Source organism: Mus musculus, chromosome 19 (genome assembly GCF_000001635.26).
Source record: "Mus musculus strain C57BL/6J chromosome 19, GRCm38.p6 C57BL/6J".
NCBI lineage: Eukaryota > Metazoa > Chordata > Mammalia > Rodentia > Muridae > Mus > Mus musculus.
In genome coordinates, this window is record NC_000085.6 from 10,544,616 (window position 1) to 10,566,623 (window position 22,008).

The 22,008-nt window shown below is 43.7% G+C and overlaps 2 protein-coding genes across 18 annotated transcripts in view; one reads left to right on the forward strand and one right to left on the reverse strand.

Annotated features, from left to right (window-relative positions):
- Cpsf7 (cleavage and polyadenylation specific factor 7) overlaps positions 1 to 3,120 on the forward strand; it is a 22,513-nt gene extending 19,393 nt beyond the window's left edge. For 6 of the 11 annotated variants that reach the window (XM_006527116.4, XM_030250955.1, XM_030250954.1 and 3 more), the window contains one exon: positions 1,077 to 3,114. The gene's annotated coding sequence lies outside the window, so the exon portion shown is untranslated. Of the gene's footprint in view, positions 1 to 1,076 lie in introns of all 11 variants that reach the window. The other 5 variants (NM_001362450.1, NM_172302.3, NM_001164272.1 and 2 more) reach the window with 2 other exon arrangements.
- The window catches only part of Tmem216 (transmembrane protein 216), a 16,972-nt gene extending 5,290 nt beyond the window's left edge, over positions 1 to 11,682 (reverse strand). The window contains exons 1-7 of one of the 7 annotated variants that reach the window (XR_386504.3): positions 11,500 to 11,682; positions 11,098 to 11,289; positions 10,448 to 10,549; positions 9,914 to 10,006; positions 7,158 to 7,359; positions 6,343 to 6,425; positions 5,846 to 6,204 (exon numbers count right to left, since the gene is read on the reverse strand). Coding sequence is in view for 5 of the 7 variants with exons in the window: in XM_006527318.3 (XP_006527381.1) it covers positions 6,410 to 6,425; positions 7,158 to 7,359; positions 9,914 to 10,006; positions 10,448 to 10,549; positions 11,098 to 11,110 (426 nt within the window). In the remaining 2 variants the exon portion in view is untranslated. Of the gene's footprint in view, positions 1 to 5,845; positions 6,426 to 7,157; positions 7,360 to 9,913; positions 10,007 to 10,447; positions 10,550 to 11,083; positions 11,290 to 11,499 lie in introns of those variants that run through there. The other 6 variants (XR_386505.4, XM_006527318.3, XM_006527319.4 and 3 more) reach the window with 6 other exon arrangements.
- Positions 11,683 to 22,008: the final 10,326 nt, after the last annotated feature.

Sequence of the window (22,008 nt, forward strand, 5' to 3'; positions counted from 1 at the left end):
TAAACAGTCTACACCTGAATTTACTTCTCCTCTTTCCTTTTGACCTTTGGTTCTGCTTTATATCACCAAGTGACCATACTGTCATCAACATGTTTCAGGTTAGTAGGGGCTTTAAGATTAGCAATATGGCAAAAGGCCTAGCAGACCCTTCCTATTGGGTAAGGCTGACAGATGTTTTTGATGGTGACTGCTACTGTTTTCTTCTTCCATGTTCTGCTTTTAGTTCTTGGCCAGGTCATTTGGGTTTAGGTTATTGTATTTTTGAGTCCTCACCCACAGCTGTTCTATGAGGAAAGCCGTAATCCTTTGCAGATTATTCAGCACAGCCTGCAGTGGCTCTTGTGCTTTGTCTTTGTGCACATGCAGAAGTACACTGTTTTGGAATCTGGTTTGGTTTGGTTTGTGGGGTTTTAGTTGGGGTATGTGGAGGGGATGTTTTTTGGGTTTTGGTTTTATGGTCTGTTTTAATCATGGATGCTTGAAAACAAAACAGATATTGAGGGGTTTGCAGCGGGAGTACTTGCCTCTTGCTAGAGCCTCATGGGTACTAGGGGATTGGTCGATTTGATTAAATACACAACTTGTTTTCTTGCTATTGTCCTTCCCATTTCTTCCTTTCTCTTTTCTTTTCTTTTTTCTTTCTTCCTTTCTTTTTTTTCTTCTTGCCCTTTAGGTAAGCTATGACTTGCTCAGAATAAATTTTCTGAACCCGTCTCCTTAAAGCAACATTTCTAGAAATGTTAAGTTTCTGACCTTTCCTAGCTAAAATGTTCTCAAACTGCTTTCAAAAACCTTATTCCATTGTCTGTTTTTTCCTCTTAACCTTAAAGTAATTGCCACCATTTTGGGTTTTTTTGGTTTTTTGTTTTGTTTTTTTTATGTCTTCACTATGCTTTGTGCAGCCACTCCCTCACATTACTTTGTGCCAGACAGTCCATATTATTCTACTTTGCTAAGCTTTCTCTCTTTGTCTACTGAGGTTGTGATTTCAAGAATTGCCTGTTTATCTCGAATAAGCCCCCACTGATGAGAGATCGGCCTCTAACTGATGTTCTCTTCTGGTGCTTTCATTGCAGGAGTCTGGGTGGAAGCAAATTGTTTTTAATGGACTTGCATCTCCTCACCTTGATCAGGACTAAAGGACGGAGGCCACTCCACCCCTTCCCCTTCTTCCAAATCCCTAACTTCCTCCAGGCAAAACCCTCTGCCCTGCAGGATTGAAGATGGCTTGGCAGCCCTCCCAGTCCCACACCTCCTGTTTGCCAGGGGGGAAGAACCTAAAGACTTGCTGGGGTAGGAAATGAGGGCAGACAGGAAGAGAGCAACATGTCCAGCCCATAGACTCCACAGAGAATGGTGCTTTGTCCAAGGAAACCTGAGTTTCTGATTGCCCAGGAGCAGTCAGTAGTGAGGATACTGAGAAAACTTCCTTCCCAGAGAAAATGGATCCTCTATGTGGGATTGTAGGAAAGTGACTGGGTGTGCCAAAAATGCCCAGGGTTCTGCCCTCAATACTATATTTGATGGGGCCAAGAGGGTCCAAACCCTGCTAACATACCACTTTATTCAACTCCTTTACTTTCCTAGCCGGTTGAGGAGGGACCATGAGAACAGAAATTACCTTGTGACAAGACAAGTGTTCTCAGTTTTCTCCTCACATATTGACGGTTTATTTCCCTGGCCTCCTAGAAGGCTGAATCCTTTTGACTCCTTGCTGTCTGACTCCTCAGTGGACTTGTTCCTCCAAAGCAGAACCCGGGAGGTTGCTATCTGCCAGAAGCCTAGGCCAGCCAGATACCACCATTTGCTGCTTCAGGCTTGCCTGCCTGTTGTGATAACCAGCTCTTAGGTATTTCCTTTCCCTGAGGCTTTCCATTTAACATGGAATCCTTCTCCCCAAGAAGGCTTCTTCCTTGTTTTAGAGGAAGGTACTGCCTTTTTGGACTTAGGGATGTCATGGGACCTCAGTAACGAGGACCCCTAATTTATAAAGTACCAGAAATGTGGGGAAGAAAGCAATTTGAGCAGTATGTAGCCTACTCACATGGGCTCTTTTTCAGGTTTGATGTAAGCATAGGCTTGCATATTCCCAAGGTACATACTTTGACTTAAATGTGGGATAACTCAGCACTAATGGGCAGGTAAAGTCACAACTGTGGTTATTTTGGTTTTGTTTTGGTTTTTGGTTTTTTTATCCTTTTACTCCAATACTCCCCCTGTCACTTTGCCTGGAGGTGCTTCAAGCCTTTAACAAGGAGCAGAGAAGAATTGGAGCCAGACTTTAGTGAACTCAGCTCAGAGTTGTAAGGACCAGCACACTGGTGGCCATTTTCTGCACAAGCAAATGGAATTGCTTTTTTTCAGCATCCCAATTGTTATAGGTTGCTCCTGATAGAGGTAGCCACAGTCCTGGAGTACCATAGGGTGATGTTCCTTCTGCATGCATCTGCAGGGCCTGTGAGATCTGGTGTAAAAAGAGACATGACATGTGGAGATGGGACTTAGTGTGTGAGGCATAGGGTCATTGGAGATTCTTCAGACTCGGGGGAGACTGAATTGGATGCCTCTCTCATCCCAGCACACTTCTAATAGACCCCTTCAGTCACGGAGGGAGTGCCCCAAGGTTGGACAGGCACATTCCCCTTGGACAGAGACTGCAAGTTGTGGCTTATTTTCCTGTTCCCTAAACCGATCCCTATTCCATCAACATGGCACCCTGCCTCATTGGCTAAGTGTTAAGTGATGGGCTTATTCTTGAAAGCAGCTTGGGGTGTCTTTTTAAAATGTAGAAAAAAATGTAAAGTGACAGTTAAGGAAAAACAACATATTAAAATATCAGAAAAACTGTTTACCCAGAGAATTATTTTCTCCCCACTTTTATTTTTACTCAGTGACATAATTTTTAGTTTTATTCCTCATAGCAAAAGGAAAAAAAAAATCCCAATCCTCAAAAGGTCAAGGCCCCGTCCCCTGTTGTCGGTGATTTGTTTGTCTTTCTGATAGGTTGAAAATTGTGTAATAAACTTGATGACGATGTCAATCTTTTATACTGCATTGTATTTTTTTCCTTTTGTAACAAAATATTTTTAAATAATAAATGGGGTGTGAGCTGTTTACGGATTCTGCATTGAATAGATTTGTTGAGGTGTCTGGGGCATGGATACGGACTGATAGAGGTCCTATGTGATATAGGAAAACCTCAGGTTCTTAAGTGTAATTTGGTGATTGGCAGTGGTTTCTCCACAGTTGTAGCTGACATGATGAGCTCCTAGGAGTCCAGTGTGAAGGTTTACTTACGCCTCTCTCCCCGAGTTAAGTTTCCAAGTCACCTGGCCACTCAGTTCCCAAGTCTGCCTTGCAGATTGTGTTCCCTACCCTGTGGAGTTTGGTACTTTCCTGTTTGGAGAAGAACCCTTAAGTCCTCCATTTCCTTTACCATAGACAAGTAATGTGACTTCAGTCTCATCAAAAATGAGAATAATTGTTCTGCCTTCATATTAAGGATGTGTTTTGTGGACAGAATTGACATCTAAATTTGAGAAGTAGAAACTAGAAAGCTTAGAAGTACTGAGGGATTTCCAAAAGAGCTTTCCTTTTAAAGCAGCACAGATAAAGACCCACTGACAAAGTAGTGGCATTTTACCAATTTATAATTTGGACAAGAAAGGATTCAGGTGCTGGGCGTGGTAGTGCACGCCTTTAATCCCAGCACTTGGGAGGCAGAGGCAGGCGGATTTCTGAGTTCGAGGCCAGCCTGGTCTACAGAGTGAGTTCCAGGACAGCCAGGGCTACACAGAGAAAGTCTGGCAATATCCCAGGCTGGCAATGAATTCCTGAGCCTCCTGCTTCACCTACCAAAGTGCTGGGGTTATAGGAATATACCACCATGCCCAATTAAGTCACTTTTAACTTTTTCTTAAGTGAAGGGTATTAATTTTTTTTAAGTGAAGAATTACAGGACAAGAACGGCAGTCCATATGGTAGTGTGTATTGATACCAGGAAAAGCGGGTAAACTTGCAAATTTCCCCTAGAGGGGCTAGAATGCTTAGTACCTCACTGCTGAGTGTGTGTTTTCATGTTGGAGTCAATAGTCACTTGCACCTTAGTTGCCTGCTATGTTTGCTAAGTGCTGGGTTTGCTCCATCTATTTAATATTCCAACCAAACATTTTATGCCTCCAAAGATGTCTCAGGATATTGTTGCCTCCAGGTAAAGTAGCTTGCCTCTTACACGCACAGCTTGTAGCCACACTCACTTTCCAGGCCAGATAATTTTAACACTGAAAAAAATGAAACAGATACAGTGGTACACCTATAGTCGCAGCACTTGGGAGTTTGAAACAGGATCTCTTGAGACTAAGCATAAACATGAGGCACATCCCTATCTTAAATGTGAAAACGTATTATATATACTGTTTGCTTCAGCAAAATGCTTTGTCCATGGAAAAGCTTCTAGAGCTGTCCTGAGACCCCAGGCTCGTCTCAAAGCTGTGACCCTCTCACCTCTGCTTCCAAAGTGCTTGAGACTAAGGTATACCACCACATCCAGCCACTGCCTTGGTTTCTCTTGTGCATGACTAAGTGGCTCCAGCAGCATCAAGAACAAGGAGCAACCATGGGAACCAGTAGACTAAGCCTCCACATAACTGAGGTGAGATGACATCCTATCATCCTAATTAAGTTCGGTCATTAACCTTCATCCTCAGTGGCAATGTGGATGTACACCACCATACCCTGGCTGGGTTTATACTTTGTTTAGACTGACTTGTAAGACAGGCTTATATTTCCATAGGTGCCTTTACTTCCTCAGAAGCCTCTAAGCCTGGAAAGTGGAGGAGGACAGTCTAAAGCCCCTGTGCATTTTTAAAATTGGATATATAAGTCACTTCCACTTAGCTGAGCTTTCTGTTCATTTGTTTTATTGTTATTTTGGTTTCTTGAGACAGGGTTTCTCAGTGTAGCCTTAGTGGTCCTGGAACTCACCTCCCAAGTGCAGGGATTAAAGCCGTGTGTTACCACAGTGCTTTCTGTTCATTTGTGCTCCTGGGAAAGGAGTCAAAATTGATAAACATCTAAACGAAGTCAGGAAGTCACAGAGACTCTATTCTGTGCCACTAACCAAAGCAAAGCTAGAAAAAGCAAGTGTGAGAAACAGAAAATTGGTGTTCATAAAATAGGATATGGAAACACTGGGGAAGTACCTATTAGACCCTTTTGTTATTTTCTGTGGTGGTTCTGTCCATCAGAGTCTCAAAGACAACTAGGATGCAAGGACACAGAAAAAACAAAAACTGCATTGGGCTGTGGAACCCATAGAATGAAAGCTTTAAGAAAGCTTTTTTTTCTTTTTAAAAAAAGGCAGTCTAGGAAAACATATTCCAGGATCCTCCTGACACAGAGACTGACCTCAAGGCTTCCTGAAGTAGATTCTTTCATTACTCATAGTAGCTTCCTGGGATAAAATACATGGCAATGCTTAGTAAGATCTTGACCGATACATGTTTCTTTTAAGTTAACTCTAAAGATCTTGGTCAGGTTTAGAATACACTTTTCAATGTCTAATTATGCATAGCCTATGCTGGAAAGAATTTAGATACAAGGAGACTTGCAGAGAAGAGCATTTACAGTCTTGCCAAAGAACTGAAGATGACAAACAGGCAGTGCTCTGGGATTCAGGCTGTAACTTGGGCATGAGAGGAAAGGATTGGTGGGACACTCCGTGAGTGTCTTTGTGTCCCAGCTTACCACTAAACACAGCCTCAGAAAACACTGTTGGGATAGTCTGTGCCCTCACTTAGAAGAAAGGAAATCTAAAGAGGTGTCATAGGAGAAAATCAACCAGCCCTGTATCAGAAAATACTTTTATTAAAAATTTTGTGTTTGCTTCATGATCAGAATAGAAAAATACTACTATAAACTACTAAATGGGTTCTAGATCACCATCTCTTTGAGCAGGATGGGGGCAGGTGGAGCAGCGTGGAGAACACACATTGGAATCAGCCCAAGAGCCCACCATTATGAGGCTCTCCATGGTCATGTAGGACAGATGTACGTGCACAGAGTGCTGTGGCTCAGGTTCTGCTGGAAGCCAAACAAAACTAGAAGGTCCACACAAGGTGCTCTGGCCATGATGACCACAGAAGAGAACTTGAGATCATTAGGAAGCTGTTAGAAACACCAAGATGGGGACAGCCTTGCCCCTCCCTACAACAAAAGGAAAGAGTCTCCTGCTGATGATCCCGCTTTAAAGATGGTGCCACTGGCCTCAGGTAGGTGCTCAGCGCCCAAATGTCCGCACTGAGGAAAAACCACACAAACCTTTCCCAGGTTAGCTCGACCTACCACTTTTCACCAGTGTGGCTGAAGTACCAGATGGATATGTGTTGTCACCAGCTGGAATTCTTGTACTTCAGATCCTGTCCATGCTAAAGGCAAAAAGAAAGACACTGTTTAAAGACCAATGAATAGGGCTGGAGAGATGGCAGGACAGTTAAGGGCATTGGCTACTCTTCCAGAGGGCCTAGCTTTAATTCCCAGCATCACGTGACAGACAGCTCACAACTGTCTGTAACTCTCGTTCCAGTGGATCTGACTCCCTCACACAGACATACAGGCGGGTCAAACAGCACTGGACATTAAAAAAAAAAAAAAGACTAGTGACTAACAACTATTAGCTTGGACTCTGCATTTTAGATGTCTCTTGATTCCAAAGAACCAGAAGACTATCTATGTTCCTTAGGAAAGATGCTTTGGGGCCTGGGAAGATGGTTCAGTGGATAAAGTACTTGCCACTCAAGCATGAGGACCAGCACCCATAGGAGAAATGGGTTTCCTGGGGTAAGCTGGCTAGCTGCTCTAAGCAAATTGAAGAGCTTTGGGTTCAAGGGAAAGACTCTCCAATCTAATAATGTGTAAAGTTATGAAGACACTTAACATCATCAGCTTCTGGTCTGCACACACACACACCTGAACATTTGTGTATACACAAAGATGAATGTACAGATGCAGAACACATATACAGAGAACTTTTCTACCTACTGGAGGTCAGAAAAGCATTCCCATGGACACACCCTCACATTCAGTTTTCTACATCTTCTAGGCTTCAAAGAGCAATGCATCCCTCTCTGGGTGGGGAGTCCAGCCCTCAGCAGTAATACCTGGAGAAGGTGGCCAGCGTGAGCATCTCAAGCAGCAGCTCTGAGCCACAAAAGAAGAGCAAGATACTGTTCATGATAGCTTCTAGGCGGAGCACGTAGGTCTGCAGCAGCAGGTAATAGGAAGCCATCATAGCGGATGGGAAGGTCAAGGCCACACTAATGCCAAGGGGCATCTTTCGCTGGCAGAGGTTTCCCTTTGTACCTATATAAAAAAAAAAAAAAACAGTCCCCACAGTCAGCCTCAAGATGGTAACTGCTTTTCCTGGCTTCAGCAGTCTGCTTTGTTTTTTTCTCCACCTCAGGAAGTATCTGGTGTGACAGACAGACAGAACAGAGAAAAATTACCCTGAGTAGGGATGTCATATTTAAATATTTTATTAATTTATTGCTTATTTTCTGTATATGAGTGTGCACTGTGTATATGTGCCTAGCCTGATGCCTGTGGAGGTCAGAACACATCAGATTCTCTGGAACTGGAGTTACAGAGGGTTGTGAGCCACCATGTGATGCCGGGCCTTGAACCCTGGTTCTCTGGGAAAGTAGCCAGTGCCCTTAACCACTGAGCTATTTCTCTAGAAGGGAATATCATTTTTAAAACTTAAGTCCTAGGGGCTGGAGAGATGGCTCAGCAGTTAAGATCACTGACTGCCCTTCCAGAGGTCCTGAATTCAATTCTCAGCAGCCACATGGTAGCTCACAACCATCTGTAATGGGAGGGATCCGATGCCCTCTTCTGGTGTGTCTGAAGAGATGGACAGTGTACTCACATACATAAAATAAATAAATCTTTAATAAATAAACTAACTAACTTAATTCCCACTGACCTAAAACTTTGAAGCTCCAGGGCATTACATGATTAAAGTCATTCACTCCAGAGGCTCTGCTTCCATTCTGACTCTACCCAGGGAGCAGTGGGATTCTGTATCAAGAAAAAAATTGGAGAGCCAGAGACAGGTAGGTCTCTTGATTTTGAGGCCAGCCTGGTCTACATTGAGAGTTCCAGGACAGTCAAGGCTACATAAAGAGACCCTGTCTCAAAAAAGAAAAAGACAAAAAAAGTAACAGAGCCAGTCATGGAACACACACCTAGAATCCCAGCACGCATAAGGTCAGAATTGAGAGTTCAAGATCATCCTGTTCTCCTTGCTTCAAAAAACCAAAACCAAATTGTGTATGTGTGTGTGTCTGTGTGTATACATATATCCATGTGTATACACATAGTAATTTATATGTGTATATGTAAAATATGTATAGCTATAATATGCATGTGTGTATGCAAATGTGTATATACATTAAAACTTCAATTAATATGTACAATAATTTAAGTGCATTAAAAATATCTGTTCTTAGACGGGCGTGGTGTCACACGTCTTTAATCCCAGCACTTGGGAGGCAGAGGCAGGCGGATTTCTGAGTTCGAGGCCATCCTGGTGTACAGAGTGAGTTCCAGGACAGCCAGGGCAACACAGAGAAACCCTGTCTCGAAAAAACAAAAAAACAAAAACAAAATATCTGTTCTTTAGGGCTACAGAGATGGATCATGGGTGGTTAAGAGCACTTGCTGACCTTCCTGAGGGCCCAGGTTCACCCACATGGCAGCTTAACAGTCTGTAACTGTAGTTCCAGAAGATCTGATGCCCTTTTCTTCTTCTTTTTAACTTTTAATTCTCACTTGGGTGTTTGTGTGTGCCTACAAAGGCCAGAAGACAACATTGGATCCCCGAAGCTGGAGTTTCAGGCAGTTGTGAGTTACCTGATGTGGATGCTCGGAACTAAACTGGGGTCCTCTTGCAAAAGCAGGAGGTTTAAAAGTCCTTTTAGACCTCTGAGCCATCTCTAGCCTAAGACCTTCTTCTGACCTCTGTGGGCACCAGACATACATGTAGTATACAGGCATACATACAGGCAAAATATCCATCGGCATAAAATAATGACTTTTAATTAAAAAATATGTATATCACAAGCCAAATATGGATACTGTACTGTATAAATCTTTCTGACTAATGCCAATATATAAAAAAAAATTTTTTTACCTTATTTTTCTTGCTTTTCTTTACTAGGTTTGAGCACATTGGCAAGTGTTGTTATTGTTTTGGTGTTTTGTTTTATTTTTTTAGCTAGGATCTATTTAAGATCTATTTAACTACGCATCCCTGTCTGCACTGGAATTCATTATGTCTAATTGAATGCATAGCCATCCCCTTGTCTCTGCCAGAGGGTACTGGGATTAAAGGCATGTGCCACCATGCTCACCTTAGCAAGGTTTTTGGTCCTCTATAATGACTTTTGTGAATTGACTGTTAGTATCCCTTACCATTCTCTCCCTTAGGTTTGTATTTTCGCACTAGGATGATATATTCTAAGTAATCAGCAGTTTTGCTCTGTTCTCTGGTGTCTAGGAACTTCTAGAGAAATCCTTGTTTAGAGAAGCGGAGGGGATCTTGAGCTCTTTAGGAATGTACTGCTTTCCTCTCTCAGAGCAAGGAGAAGACGCAGGCACTCTTGTGGCACTCAGGCAGCTGGGAGGACTGGTCTAAGATCAGTGCTACTGCCCGCTTCTAGCCTCACTCACAAACACACAGGTAAACCTTGACCTAGAATATGAAGCGGCAGCTTGAAGCCTCAGGGAAGAAGCAATGGTATATACATTACCAGATCCACTCTGATAGTGAGCCTAGGTTCTTTGTCTTGTTAATCAAGTTACAGGCTCCAGCATGTCTCATAAGCAATGGAAATATTTTCTGAACAACACTCACCGAAAAACAATCGTATGACTTCAATGCCAAGATAGAGCAGCAGCATCACCACATCCAGGACTAAGTTGGCTGTTGGGTACGGCAACAGGAGCCCTACAGGAGGGAAAGCCAGAGTATGCACACACCACCTAGCTAACGGTCAGCCCCACGGCCCCACAAGGATGGACGGCCACAAACCCGGGACAAGGATACCAACCAGTCTTAACATCTCACAAATCAGCAAGGTATAGATTGTTACAGCTACAGGCTTTAAGTTTCCAAGTCCTGACTCTGCCAAATGACTGAATTATAATGGTACACAGATCTGAATATTTTAGTAAAGAGAGATGGGGAAAGAGTTGGGATGGAGAAACCCACATTTCTCAAACTCAAGTCTTGCTGAAAGACATCCTATTTGATCATTCTAAAGCCATTAGTTGGAGAGACTTCTGCCTTGCAATGGAGATGCCGCTAGGACCAGAAGATAGAAGGTTCTTGGAGTATGCTAAAGTGGAAAAGGGTTGCTGGGGCAGAGGCAGATAGGCCCAGGCTTACCTTTGTACAGGAAAATAAGGAGCTCCAGCAGGAAATAGGTAGCATAGTACCACCCATTCAGAAAGAACAGGACTTCCAGGGGGGTTGAGGACAATCTTTTATCTGAAAGAAAGCAAAACAAAGAATGGGCAGGGCAGCTAGAGCTCTACTCTGTTCTGTGTGAAGGTTCTTTGTAATCCGGAGAAATCACAAGATTATTGTGAATGAGGGAGAAACTTCTGATTGCTAATGACGTGAGTGTTGGTGTGGCAGGAACTGCCTTCAATCTCCTTTCTCAGGAATCACTTTGACATCTACTTCTCTGACAATTCAGCTATAATCACAGCTGAGAGGCACCTCAAATATTCAACCCTGTCACTTCTGAGGGGGAAATTGAGGCACAGAAACTAATTCTGTCCAAGGCGGGAGGATTCATAACTGAGCCATCCCAGAATAGGGCCAGCCGGGGATTTTTAAGAGTACGGTATTCGAGTACCCATGCAGGCACTCGGGGTGATCAGAACAACCCAAGCCCGATTTAGACAAGTGAAGAGTAAGACCCCGACTTTTAGAAATGGAGGATTAGGTCGAGCTCTGGAGACAGAGAGGTGGAGGGGGCTGGCAGGTACCCGTGGGATAAGGGGCAGAGACACACACCTCCAGAGTCTCACCTCGCGGCGCCATGTTCAGTCCCCATGGAAACTGCGTACACTGCAGCGCCCGGAGCAATGCGGCGCTGCCGGAAGCGCGGCACCGAGCCGCCCGGTCTTCTGGCCGCTCTGCCTGCCGGTGCTACTCTATGGTTACCCCACCGGCCGCGCCCATGCACAGAACAGCGCCAGCCGTCAACCACCTACAGTGGTCTAGGGGGAGGATGGGGTTTTAAACGACGGCAGAGAGACCAGAACACTTCTCCAGCTGAACTCTCTCCATCCCCGGCGTCATGGCGTAGGTCGTTAGTGGCCCGGTGTGGCCGAGTAGTTGGAGGATCGGCCCTGCGCCCACCATTCTCTTTTCTACTGCATGTGTTTTTTTTAAAAACACCCCATGCCACTGTCGTGCAAAAGGCTTACCTGGAGCCTATGTAAACACCAAAACCGTTGAAGATAGAATGTCCTTTCTAGGAGTACAAGGGAAAACAGCGGTGCTATAATGAGATTCTCCTGCGACCCAAAGAGTGCAAGGGTGTTGAAAGGAGACAGCGTCTGGCCAGTTGGAAATTGAGAAATGTTTCCAACAAGCTTGCGCTATGAACGAACCCTGGCCGCAATTTGAAGCAAGAGCGTGTTGTTGCAGGCAGGGGGTGAAAGAGTAAGATTTCTGAAAAGACTCCAGCTGTCAGCCCTTAGAGTATGGCAGTCAGTCAACAAATAACGGGAGAGAGTAAGTAACCTGTAATGAAAGTGCTATTTCCCTACCTAGTAGGAGTGTGGATAAAGGCAGTAATTGTTGCTTCTCAAAGCAGGTCCTCACTCCGGGAGAATAATTTAAGTAGAAGCCTCCCTCCATCACTCCCCACCTCCACCTCTGCTCTCCTTCCTCCTTCACTTCTGCTTGTGCCTTCCACTGCCTTATTCAGGTCTGGTTTAGTTTGGCTAGACAGGTCTCCTATGTAGGCTAGGCAGGCCTCAAATTCTCCTGCCTCTGCTTCCCGTCCAGTACAGGGGTTTCAAGTGGGTGTCACAATGTTCTGGCAGGTCTTAAATGGAATTCTAAGTTCCCACTAAAGGACCACGGCAAGGTGAGGTGATGGAGAAAGCCCTGGTCCCTGCACCCCATCTGAACTACCTTCATACACACCCCTGCTCTGAGTCTCAGAGGAAAGGAGGGTGGACCAGTTGCTTGTTTTTGTAAATTATGGGTCTTAAATCACTCTGCCTAAACATTTTGATATTGTATACACATATAGTTCTCATGCTACAGTGAAAAGTTTACCCATTGTCAACAGAGATGATATAATCTATAGCCTTAATATCACCTGGTTGGTTAAGAAAATGATGCTGTTTCATGTCAGGATGCCACAACAGCATAGGTACCAAAAGTGGACACAGACTAAGTCAGTAACCTGCAGGAACCTTAGAATATGCAGCTGGGTCTCCTGCCCTCTGGGGTCTAACCCAAAGCTTGGGGCTGCTAAGCAAACACTCCCCACTGGGCTTTATCTATAGCCGTGCTCTTACACACTTTTCTTTAGTAAGCCACAAATAAAACTCAGCCCCAGGCTGGAGAGACGGCTCAGTGGTTAAGAGCACTGACTGCTCTTCCTGAGGTCCTGAGTTCAATTCCCAGAAACCACATGGTGGCTCACAACTATCTGTGATAGGATCTGATGGCCTCTTCTGGTGTGTCTGAAGACAGCTACAGTGTACTCACATACATAAATAAATAAATCTTAAAAAAAAAAAAAAAGAAAAAGAAAAACAAAACTGAGCCCTCTACCTCTACAGAGGAAGAAAATTTCACTGTGGTAATTTGACCTACTTAATTGCCTAAGTACTCAATATCAAGGCCTCTCAGGGCCATGCACCATTGACTAGAAGTACAAGGGCTTTTAGGACCCAAGGCAAATTTATTCCACTCCATTGATCTTGCTAAATTAACACATTATGATGGCTATTCTTGGTTTTCAACTCGATCACATCTGTAATTGACTAAAACTCAAAAGGCCTCGGATTTTTTTTTTCTTCATTAAATCATTTGAAGTGAGAAGATCCACTTATTTTTTCCCATTTTTTTTGAGATTATAATATAATGACATCATTTCTTCCTTTTCCTCCTCCAAGCCATCCAATATACCCCTCTCTTTGCTCTTTCAAATTCATGGCTTCTTTCTTTCTCTCTTTCTTTCTTTCTTTCTTTCTTTCTTTCTTTCTTTCTTTTTATTTTTTTTTAAGATTTATTTTTTTAAAGATTTATTTATTTATTATATGTAAGTACACTGTAGCTGTCTTCAGACACTCCAGAAGAGGGCGCCAGATCTCATTACAGATGGTTGTGAGCCACCATGTTGCTGGGATTTGAACTCAGGACCTTCGAAGAGCAGTCAGTGCTCTTACCCACTGAGCCATTTCTCCAACACCCAATTTATTAATTTATTATGTACATTGTTTTGCCTACGTATGTGTCACTGTGCCAGAAGAGGGCACCAGACTTCATTGTAGATGGTTGTGAGCCACCATATGGTTGCTGGGAATTGAATTTAGGACCTCTGGAAGAGCAGTCAGTGTCAGCGTTCTCATGGTTCAGCCCCCCTCCCCCATGACTTCCTTTTCATTCATTATTATTACAGGAATATATGTACATGCACATACATATATATTTCTAATTATAACCTTGATCTGTAAAATATTATTTGTATGTATCTTTTCTGGGCTGACCATTTTGTATTTAATAACTAACTCCTGTACTCTCCCATGAGGAAGACTATTCCTTTAATTTAAAACAACTTTTAAGGGCTGGAGAGATGGCTCAACAGTTAAGAGCACTGACTGCTCTTCCGTGGGTCCTGAGTTCAAATCCCAACAACCACATGGTGTCTCACAACCATCTGTAATGAGATCTGATGCCCTCTTCTGGAGTGTCTGAAGACAGCTACAGTGTACTTACATATAATAAATAAATCAATAAATCTTTTTTTTTGGGGGGGGGGTGTTCGAGACAGGGTTTCTCTGTGTAGCCCTGGCTGTCCTGGAACTCACTCTGTAGACCAGGCTGGCCTCGAACTCAGAAATTCGCCTGCCTCTGCCTCCCTAGTGCTGGGATTAAAGGTGTTTGCCACCACGCCCAGCTAAATCTTTTTTTAAAAAAAAACAACTTTTAAATTTTAATATGTCAGGAGTCTGTCGGGGAGCTGGGAGTCACCTAAGCCCACTGATTCTCTGGGTCTCAACCTGTTCTACCTTACCAAACTTCCTGGCATGGTTTTATATCCTGCAATTGGATATCCTGGAACGGGAGGTACAGATGTTTCTGAATTTCCATGTGGGTGCTGGGAATGGAATCTAGGTTCTCCAAAAGAGCAGTTAAATATTGTGAGCCTGATTCATTCCTCTGTGTCTATGGATGAATTTCATTCCCAATGTTTTATTGGGTCTTATGTTCAAGAAAGAAATTGGTCATAGCTTTACTTTCTTATAGCATTATGAAATTGGGTATGAAGGTTAAATTACCCTCCTAAGTGATACAAAGCTCTAAGGGTGTAGCTCAGTGACACAGCGATTGCCTGGCATATGTGAAGCCCTGGGTTTGATCCTCGGCCACAGAGAAGGCGCACGACAAGGGAGAAGAAATAGAATCATTGCTTGCAACGATGGTGTATGGCTGTTACATCAGTCCACAGGAGGCTGAGGTGGGATGACCTGACTGTTTCAAAATGAACAAAGAGGAGGCCTGGAGAGATGACTAGGCAGTTAGGAGCCCTTGATACCTTTCCAGATGACTGAAGTCAGGTAGTTCACATCCACATGCAGACACATCCACCAACACATAACTAAAAATAACAATAAAGACAAATCTTTTTTTTTTTTTTTTTTTTCGAGACAGGGTTTCTCTGTGTAGCCCTGGCTATCCTGGAACTCACTCTGTAGACCAGGCTGGCCCCGAACTCAGAAATCCGCCTGCCTCTGCCTCTCGAGTGCTGGGATTAAAAGTGTGCACCACCATGCCCGGCAAGACAAATCTTTTAAAAAAAAACAAATAAATGAGCAAAAGTTACACCTTTTTTCTAGTCTTTGGAAGAGATTAAGCACGGTTGGTATTGTTTCTTAAATATTTGTGAAATTTCACTGGTAAAGACAAATCTGAAATTTTTCATGTGAACATCTCCAAAAATTTTTAAATGTATTTAATAGTTTATATTTTCTACGTTTTGAATAAGGTTGAGATACATTTGTTTTTTTCCAGGAGCTTCCCATTCTTTAAAATAAAACTTCAAATATGGCTGTGAAGTTTTTCACACATTCACTGTGGTCTTTATTATTTGTAGTAGCCACAGGGATATCCCTTTTAGTGTCCTGATGCCATTTGCATTTTGGAATTGTTTGGCTTTGAGACACTAGGAACTGAACCCAGGACTCATGAGACCCCTCTGAATCCTAGCAGAGTAACTCCATCTTACAGTGAGCCGCCAGTTAACTTTCCCATGCGTCAGAGAGCAGCAAAGCAGCCATCCTTCCCACTGTAAGACAGTGCTTGCTGAGAGCAGCAGATCCCAGGACTATCCCAGTCTCTGGTTTTGTTTGAGCCTGCAATCACGTCTAGCACTTTAACACTAGGTAGCGCTCTGAACCTAGATTTGCAGCCATTTACTGCACTTTTCCTTAAAAAAAACAAAAAACAAAAAACAAAAAAAAACCATGTTTGTGTATGCATCATGTGTGTGTGAGTGCATGATGGGTGGGATAGCCCATGCAACCACTAGAATGTGGTGGTTAAGCGATGTTTTTTAAAAACATATTTCTATTGATCATTTGGAAAGATCACACAATGCACCTTGATCACCTTCACTTCCCAGTCCTCCCAGGCCCACCCACCACCCTGCTAGGCTTCCTAATCTTACCTTCATTTCACACTTGGTAAACTCCTGTGCCTTCTCTTTCCCTGTGTTTAATGCATGCCAGGTCTCTCTCTTGTCTTTTTTTTTTAAAATAGGTATTTTCCTCGTTTACATTTCCAATGCTATCCCAAAAATCCCCCATACCCACCCCCCCCACTCCCCTACCCACCCACTCCCCCTTTTTGGCCCTGGCGTTCCCCTGTACTGGGGCATATAAAGTTTGCAAGTCCAAAGGGTCTCTCTTTCCAGTGATGGCCGACTAGGCCATCTTTTGATACATATGCAGCTAGAGACAAGAGCTCCGGGGTACTGGTTAGTTCATATTGTTGTTCCACCTACAGGGTTGCAGTTCCCTTTAGCTCCTTGGGTACTTTCTCTAGCTCCTCCATTGGGGGCCGTGTGACCCATCCAATAGCTGACTGTGAGCATCCACTTCTCTCTCTTGTCTTAACATAGCTAAAGGACAACTTTTAGGAGTCAGTTTTCACCATCTTGTGGGCCTCAGTTGCGCAGCCAGCTCATCATTTAGACCCACATAAAATAGGCCTTTCTGGGCCATCAAAATTGCTCGCTCAGTGGGTTTATTATCAATCCTGATACCTGACTTCAGTCCCAAGACTGGCATGGTGAAAGGAGAGATTCATCTCCTCAGAGCTGTCCTCTGGTCACCACCACGTGTGAGATGCCCCCAGCATGTCCCCACACCCATAGCATGTACTCACACACGGTATGCACGCACAAACACCAAATAAGTAAACTAATTAAAAACACCACGTATGAGTTTCCTCCAGGAAATGGAGCTGATGACTTCAGAAAAATGGAGCTGCCTGTGGGTCTCCAAAGGTGACCCTTAATGAACTCCTTTCATTCAAGATGAACTTGAGGACCAAACATTGTGACACATGCCTTTAATCTTAGCGCTCAAGAGGCAGAGGCAGGCGGATCTCTGTGAGTTCAATGCCAGCCTGGTCTACAGAGCAGGTTCTGAGGGATCGAGAGCTATAGTAGAAAGACCCTGTTTAAAAACAAACCAAAAAAGATGAACCAAATAAATCCTTGGAGTTGATGGGGCAAATGTTGTTTTACATATCCATGGAACAGTCACTCAGAACAGAGCCTCACGATGAGTCAGTGCGCTGCATTCCTGAGGGCTTGACTTTATCAGTTCTCATTTCCTGTCTGGCCAAATAACCACTGTGCAGAGCCAGCAACAGTATCAGGAGGCCTCAGAAAATGAGACTCTAAAATGAAGGTCTCAAAAGCAAAATGTCTCTTTAGCCCTCTCTTCTCTCTCACACCCTTCATCGTGACCCCCAAGGCAGGCCACAGAAACTAGAATTTTCTTCCTCAAGATAGACCACAGAAAGCAGAGCTTCTTTCCCCCAAAGCCAGCCATAAAGCAGAAAAAGAATCTTCTCACTAGCCTTTCCTTGTAACAGCTGTCATGAAACTACGACCCTTGCTCCAGAGGCCTTCCTTGCTCCTTAGCTGGGAGAAAGGAATGCAACAATGGAGAGACTCAGGATGACAGGCCTTGCTGTGTTTCTGCCCCAGGCTGTTTCTGTTACTCAGACCTGTCACGTCCAGTTAATCACATCTCTGCATTCTGTCCCTACTCCATGGCACTTAAGAGCAAAACTTGGTAGCACATCAGGGACTCCAATCCAAAGGCTCTTGTGCTGTGTATTATCTGGTTGGTCTCTGGTTGTTTGTTTGTTTGTTTGTTTTGTCACAAATGTGATAGACAAGACCCTTTAAGATGGAAAAGAAAGGTGTCCCCCTCTTTTCCCTCCCGGTACAGTTACTTCTATTTCCTTGTCTATGAAAGTGTGTTTCAGCTGCATGCTTTAGGCCTGTTCTTGACGAACATGGGATTCCAAATGTTCTCTCTGCTTTAGAATGGCAAAGCTGTCGTGAGCTCACTTCTGACCTGTGAACTCCTGAGTACAGCTGGTTACAAGTCCTCTGTGTGTGCTGTGTGGCTTTTGCTCTCGGGGTTGAATTGTGGTAAACAAGGGTAGAACAATGCTCAGCATCTGAAAGGCCCTGGGTTAGAAGCCTGCATCAAAACCGAGCATCAAGCAGCACATTTGCTCTTGTTGTTAGCTGTAGTATGACTGTGATATACCTAGATATGGTCTTTTTTTTTTTCTCACTGTGTATGCCTAGCTGGTCTAAGAAATATGTATACCAGACAGGCTGTGAACTCCAGAGATCCACATATCTTCCCTGAGTGCTGAGGTTAGAGGTGTGTGCTACGATGCCTGACCAGATATAAACTTAATTGTTGTGGTGAACTTATTAAGCATCTCAAATATATACTTATCTTTTACCAAATCATGGGCATCCTTGACTGTTATTTAAGATTCCTGTCTGTTCTTTTCTTTCTCTTTGCCTCCTATGTTCTAATTACATTTATGTTAGACAGTCTTAACATTACCTAATTAGTTCCTGAAACCAGGCTGTCCTAGTTCTCTTATTTGTTCCTTGGCTTGGATAATTTGTCTGTCTTCCACTTCACTGATCATTACTAGACCTCCTCTTACTATTTAGTTTGAGGGAGGATAGAAAGCAAAAGCTAAGGGGAAATGAGAAGAGAAAGAAGGCCTTTCACACCCACACACCCTCATCTGGTGGAGAATATTGGCATGGTGGGCTTGTCTGTAAACTCAGCATTCAGGAGGCAGAGACAGGAGGACTGAAAGTTCAGGCGCAGCAAGATGAAACTATGGATAAAGATTCCTTTCTCCAAGACTGACGACCTGAGTTCATCCCTGGGACCCACATGATTAAAGAAAACCAACTTCTCAAGTCGTCCTTTGCCCTTCATGCAACACACACACACACACACACACACACATACACACACACACACACACACACACACACAGTAAAATAAAAAAAATAAAAAAGAAACTCAACAAACTGGAAGGGGGTACCAAAAAGAGTGCCCACAGGCACAACACCCCTTTAACCAAGGGTAGCTCCTTCTTGTTTGTTTGGGGTTTTTTTTTTTTTTTTTGGTTTTGGGGGTTTTGTTTGTTTGTTTGGTTTTTTGTTTGTTTGTTTGTTTGTTTTGCGAGACAGGATTTCTCTGTGTAGCCCTGGCTGTCCTGGAACTCACTTTGTAGACCAGGCTGGCCTCAAACTCAGAAATCTACCTGCCTCTGCCTCCCAAGTGCTGGGATTAAAGGCATGTGCCACCACTGCACAGTTAGCTCCTACTTGTAATCTCACAGCTCAAGATGCTAAAACAAGAATAGCTGGAGTTTGAGGTTAGCCTAGACTGCACAAGACTCTCAAAAAAACAACCAAAGAGAGGCTGGTGAGATTGCTCAAAAGGTAAAGGTATTTGCTATCAACCTGATGAATTCCATCCCTGGGACCTATGTAAAGGGTGGAGAGGACTGACTACCCCATCTTTTTCTGTTTGTTAGGCTTGTTTTGATTTTAAGACAGGGTTTCACTATGTAGCCCTGGATATCCTTGAACTCACTCTGTAGACCAGGTTGGTTTTGAATTCAGAGAGATCTGCCTGCCTCTGCCTCTTGAATGCTGGAATTGAAGGCAATCGTTAGATCTTAAGCTGTCCAAATATTCAAAATAAGCTTAAGCTGGACCATCAGGGGGTTTCAGGTGGTTAGGTAAAAACCAGCTTTTCTCAGAAACTTGTGGCGCTGGTTCCCATCTGCCCAAAGGAGTCTTAACCCACTGAGCCATCTCCCCAGCTTTCCAAAACTTTATTAGATACATAAACACTTACAGTGTCTCTAGATTTTATTTGGACTGCCACCCCTTCTTCTACTAGACAAGAAGAGAACTAATCACCTTAACCCACCCAGGAGGGAAGCTGCACTGCAGCAGCATCTCCTAAGCCTGCCTCCAAAGATTAAACCAACGGCCTCATGTGGGCTTGCGCTTGGCAAGCACTCTACCCGCGAGTTATTCCCTAGCTCACCACTGCCATTTTAACACACCTCACTACTTGCTTCCTCTTGGTTCCAGGAAGGAGACCTGAGCCTTCGCCCTCCTCCGACTTATGGGGGCTGGGTTCTAATTGTAGCACCATCAGCCTGAACCCCTGCTCTGCTTTGCGGAGACTGAGGCTTCCATATTTTTAGCCTCTAGCCTTTCTCTAGTCTTAGAATTTGGAAATATCTCACGGCAAATTTTGTTATGTTTCAGAGCTCCTCAAGTCCCCAGTTTTGTCCCTCCAGTGTCCTGGGGCCACTCAGTGCAACTGGCTTGTTTGGTGCCGGGGTCCATTGTTAGGTTCATTCCTAGCCTCTTGCACAAACTCAGAATAGCAAATGAAAAAATGAAAAAGTCCCATGAAAAAGTTCCTGCAATCGTGGACTCACTACTCTGCAGTGGTAGGCTCTGGCCCCTTTGCCTTCAGCATCAGTTGGAAACATACATACACATAGAACATACGTGTATATGTTACTGTAGTTGTTAGGGTCACAGCCTGGAAATTCCAACAAGGTACATTGAGGCATTCATCCTTAGTACACCAACTAAAGAGACAGTAATGAAATAGAGATTTATTCAGTGTGGCTACACTGGCAAGAGGAGCAAAAATAACGGGTCCTGTGATTCCCCTGTCAAAAGGCCATTTTCCAGGTTCTCGATGTTTGGGTTTAAAGAGAGCAGGGGAGCTTGTGTAACTAAGCAGTCCTGGTCAAGGTGTCATCCTTCCCATCGGTGACTCATCACTGCTTGCTTTAGTCTGTCCTTCAAATTGAACTGTCCAAAACCTTTAGGGAGGCACATTTTTCAAGCTGGCACCAGCACTGCAGATTTTCCCCTCCCTCAGCATAGGATTCCTAGAGAAATTTAGTACTTTGGAACCTATTGTTTAAATAATCTGTTAAAGGGACGGGAACAAGTGTCTGTTTAGACTATGTTGTCCCTTTCCGGATGATTCAGGGCTTGTACATGCTGAGCACACACTTTACCACCAAGCTACAGTCTCCCCTTTCTCTGAGACTGTTGAGAAAGCAATATTTGTGTGTTTTATCTGTTTCCTGGCTAGGGCACTGGCCAGCTAGAAGCAACTCCGTTCTTCTAAAAGTAGAACTAGATAAACACCTTTTTTTCTATTTTTCTTTTTTCTTTCTCTTTCTCCCTTTCCTTCTCTCTCTCCCTCCCTCCCTCCCTCCCTCCCTTCTCTCTCTCTCTCTCTTTCTTTCTTTCTTTCTTTCTTTCTTTCTTTCTTTCTTTCTTTCTTCCTTCCTTCCTTCCTTCCTTTCTTTCTTTCTTTCTTTCTTTCTTTCTTTCTTTCTTTCTTTCTTTCTTTCTAAAAAGGGTTTCTTGTGTCCTAGACTGTCTTCCAACTATATAACAGAGGTTGACTGTGAACTTTTGATCCTTCTCCAAAGTGACTGGATTACAGGAAAGGGCCGACTATACCTAATTTATGCAGTGTTGGGGACCAGGGATCAAACCCAGGGCTTTGGGCATGCTCAACAAGCACGGTCCTCAGGTACATCAGAAATAGCTTATTTCCTAACAACACTAAACATTATCTATCTATCTATCTATCTATCTATCTATCTATCTATCTATCTATCTATCTATCTACCTACCTACCTACCTACCTACCTACCTACCTACCTACCTATATGTATGTGGGTCAAAGGGACAAGTATATAACTTGTATGAGTTAGTTCTCTCCTTCCACATGTAGGTCCTGGAGGCGTGCTCTAACTCAGGTCTTCATGTCTGGCTGAAGGTTCCTTTACTTGTTGAGCCATCTTGCTGGCCTGGTGGCTTGTCACTTAAAGGCTTCGTTTAGTCCTTATCTCACTCGTAAGTGTCCCAGTGCTTGTAATCTTATTGTTCTGAGTTGTCCAGCTGGTACCTGCTTGGAGAGTTCTGATGTAGCTTGTTTGTTGTTGCTGCTGCAGTCGCTGCAGTCTTTGTCTTTGGTGGCCTCCGGTACACCTCCACTGGGGATTGAATGCACAGCCCCCTTCGCATGCAACGCACATGCCATGCTACTGTGGTGGTTTGAATATGATTGGCC